Below are 2,423 nucleotides of genomic sequence, written 5' to 3' on the forward strand. Positions count from 1 at the left end.
TTCTCCTGCATTGTTGTTCATGGTGACATCCTCCCTGCCGGGGTCAGAGAGACCAAGCTTCTCACCAAATCAGAGACGACCCAGGAAGACCGAACATCCTTGATAAAGAAGCTGGAAATCGCTGCTGTGACCCCCAACACGATGGACACCCCACAACAGCTATTCTTTATTTATTTATTCTTGGCTGTGTTGGGTCTTCATTGCTGCACGCGAGCTTTCTCTGGTTGTGGTGAGCAGGGGCTACTCTTCGTTGCGGTGCATAGGCTTCTCATTGCGGTGGCTTCTCTTGTTGTGGAGCATGGGCTCTAGGCACGTGGGGTTCAATAGTTGCTAGGCACGTGGGCTCAGTAGTTGTGGCACACGGGCTCAGTAGCTGTGGCTCGCGGACTTTAGAGCACAGGCTCAGTAGTTGTGGCGCATGGGCTTAGTTGCTCCGCGGCATGAGGGATCTTCCCGGACCAGGGCTCGAACCCGTGTCCCCTGCATTGGCAGGCAGATTCTCAACCAGTGTGCCACCAGGGAAGCCCCTGGTAGCCCTGTTTAATGCCCTGTGTGGGGCCCATCACTGCCGGAAGCTCTGATGTGTTCAGGGTCTGTCTCTGGCACAGGATGGAACAGGCAGGGCCTTCCCCGGTTCCTGCTGTGTCCCAGCATCCGGGGAAGCCCAGGCACAGAGCAGAGCTGCAGGTGCATCTGCTGGGTGTCAGGCAGAATGACCAGGGAGTCCTCAGGGCTGGGAGCTCAGGCACCTGGAGCGTGTACGTGGGAGGAGCTGAGAAGAAGCTTAGAGAGGATGGGGAGGGGTGGTGGCCCAGCCCTCGGCGCGCTGTCGACTCCAGCCATTCATTTCTCGGCTACAAGCCTGACTCGCAAGCGCCCAAGTCCACTCTCCTTTTAAAGTCAGATACACGCATTTGGAAAGGAAAGCATCATCTGTGAGGTCACTGCACGTGGGGCCGTCTTCTGCCTCGGGAGTCAAGGCTGGAAATGCCCCTGTAGTGCCTGGCATGTGGCCCCATGGCCCCGTGCCCTCGTGCACACCTACTCTTCATGCTGTGCCCTCATCGTCCGTGTCGGGGTCTTACTCACCCCACGACCCACATCCTCCCGCCTGCCTGCAGCACCCGGTGCGGGCCCCGAGAACCCAGCGTCCTCCACCCTAGGCCATTGGACCAACTCCTCCAGCAGGCGTTTGAGGAGGTTCAAGTGCCCTCTGCTAGCTGCTGGCTGAGTCCCTACATGTCAGAGCAACAGCTAGGAGTTGAGAGAGGTGAGCCTCACCTCTGTCCTTGTCCCTGCCCCCTCTCGAGCCCCATTTGCCCACCACCTCCCCCTGTGGTCCTTAATATGCTAGATACATCTCCCTTCTTGGAATGCTTTCCCCCCAAGACTCCTGCATTCCCACTGGTCCATCTGATACACTCCAGTCATCTCTAAGACTGTACTCACTTCCTCCAGGAAGCGTCCCTTGATTTCACCCAGGGAAACTGACCTCTCCTGCTTCCTGTCCCTGCCGTCCCCGGGAAAACACCTGCGACAGCTTCTGACAGGCTGTAAGGTCCTTATCTGTTGACGTGCTTTTCCCTGTGGGGCCTTGTCCCTCCTGTCCTCCGCACCCAGCACAGAGCTCACGGAGACAGGGGCTCACACAGGAAATGTTTGGGGAATGAATGATTTTAGTGTCAACCTACTTCAAAAGTTCTGAGCAAGACTATTCTGAGGTAGATGTCTTGGCGCAAAACCATATATAATATATATTATATTGAGCTGGCCAAAAGTTTGTTCTGCTTTTTCCATAACATCTTACAGAAAAACCTGAACAAATTTTTGGCCAACCCGGTATATACGGGACAAAAACATTGGGCATAAAAACGTGCTCATTGAGAAAAAAATCAAATGATCTGAATGTTTATGAACTGAAAAATGAAATCTTCTTCAACTCTCTCCCATCCCTACAATCTTTCATAAATCACCACTGTTATCAGTTTGGGGTATATTCCTTCCAAACTTTTCCTCAGCATTCCCTTTTACTTTATTTTACCTTTATTTTTTTCTTTTCTTCTGTTTTCTTTTCTTTTTTTTTTTTTTACCACCAACGGGGTCATACTATACACATAATTCTGTCCTTTTATTTTTTTTTCATGAAATGATCCATCTCGAGATCCTTCTAAGTCAGCACCTGTAGGCTTATGCCATTCTTTTCAGTAGCTATAGAACATTCCATACTCCAGCACTACTGCATTGTATAAATTCCAAGTGTTTGGGGTTTTTGTCCTTGTTTTTGTCTGGTTTCATTTTTTGTTGTTTCTTGAGTGCAAACGAGATTTCCAAAAACATCTTCATGCACAATTCATGTGCACATATTTCTGTAAAACTGATTCTTGGGAGTAGAGCTGCTCAGTCTAAGGGCAGACCCGCTTCAC

At 50.8% G+C, this 2,423-nt stretch overlaps 1 protein-coding gene across 1 annotated transcript in view; it reads left to right on the plus strand.

Annotated features, from left to right (window-relative positions):
• Positions 1–1,239: 1,239 nt before the first annotated feature.
• DDX24 (DEAD-box helicase 24) overlaps positions 1,240–2,423 on the plus strand; it is a 19,616-nt gene continuing 18,432 nt past the window's right edge. The window contains exon 1 of the mRNA XM_028496362.2: positions 1,240–1,270. Coding sequence (XP_028352163.2) covers positions 1,240–1,270 — 31 coding nt within the window. The remainder of the gene's footprint in view (positions 1,271–2,423) is intronic.

This window comes from Physeter macrocephalus, chromosome 11 (assembly GCF_002837175.3).
Source record: "Physeter macrocephalus isolate SW-GA chromosome 11, ASM283717v5, whole genome shotgun sequence".
In the NCBI taxonomy this organism is placed as follows: domain Eukaryota; kingdom Metazoa; phylum Chordata; class Mammalia; order Artiodactyla; family Physeteridae; genus Physeter; species Physeter macrocephalus.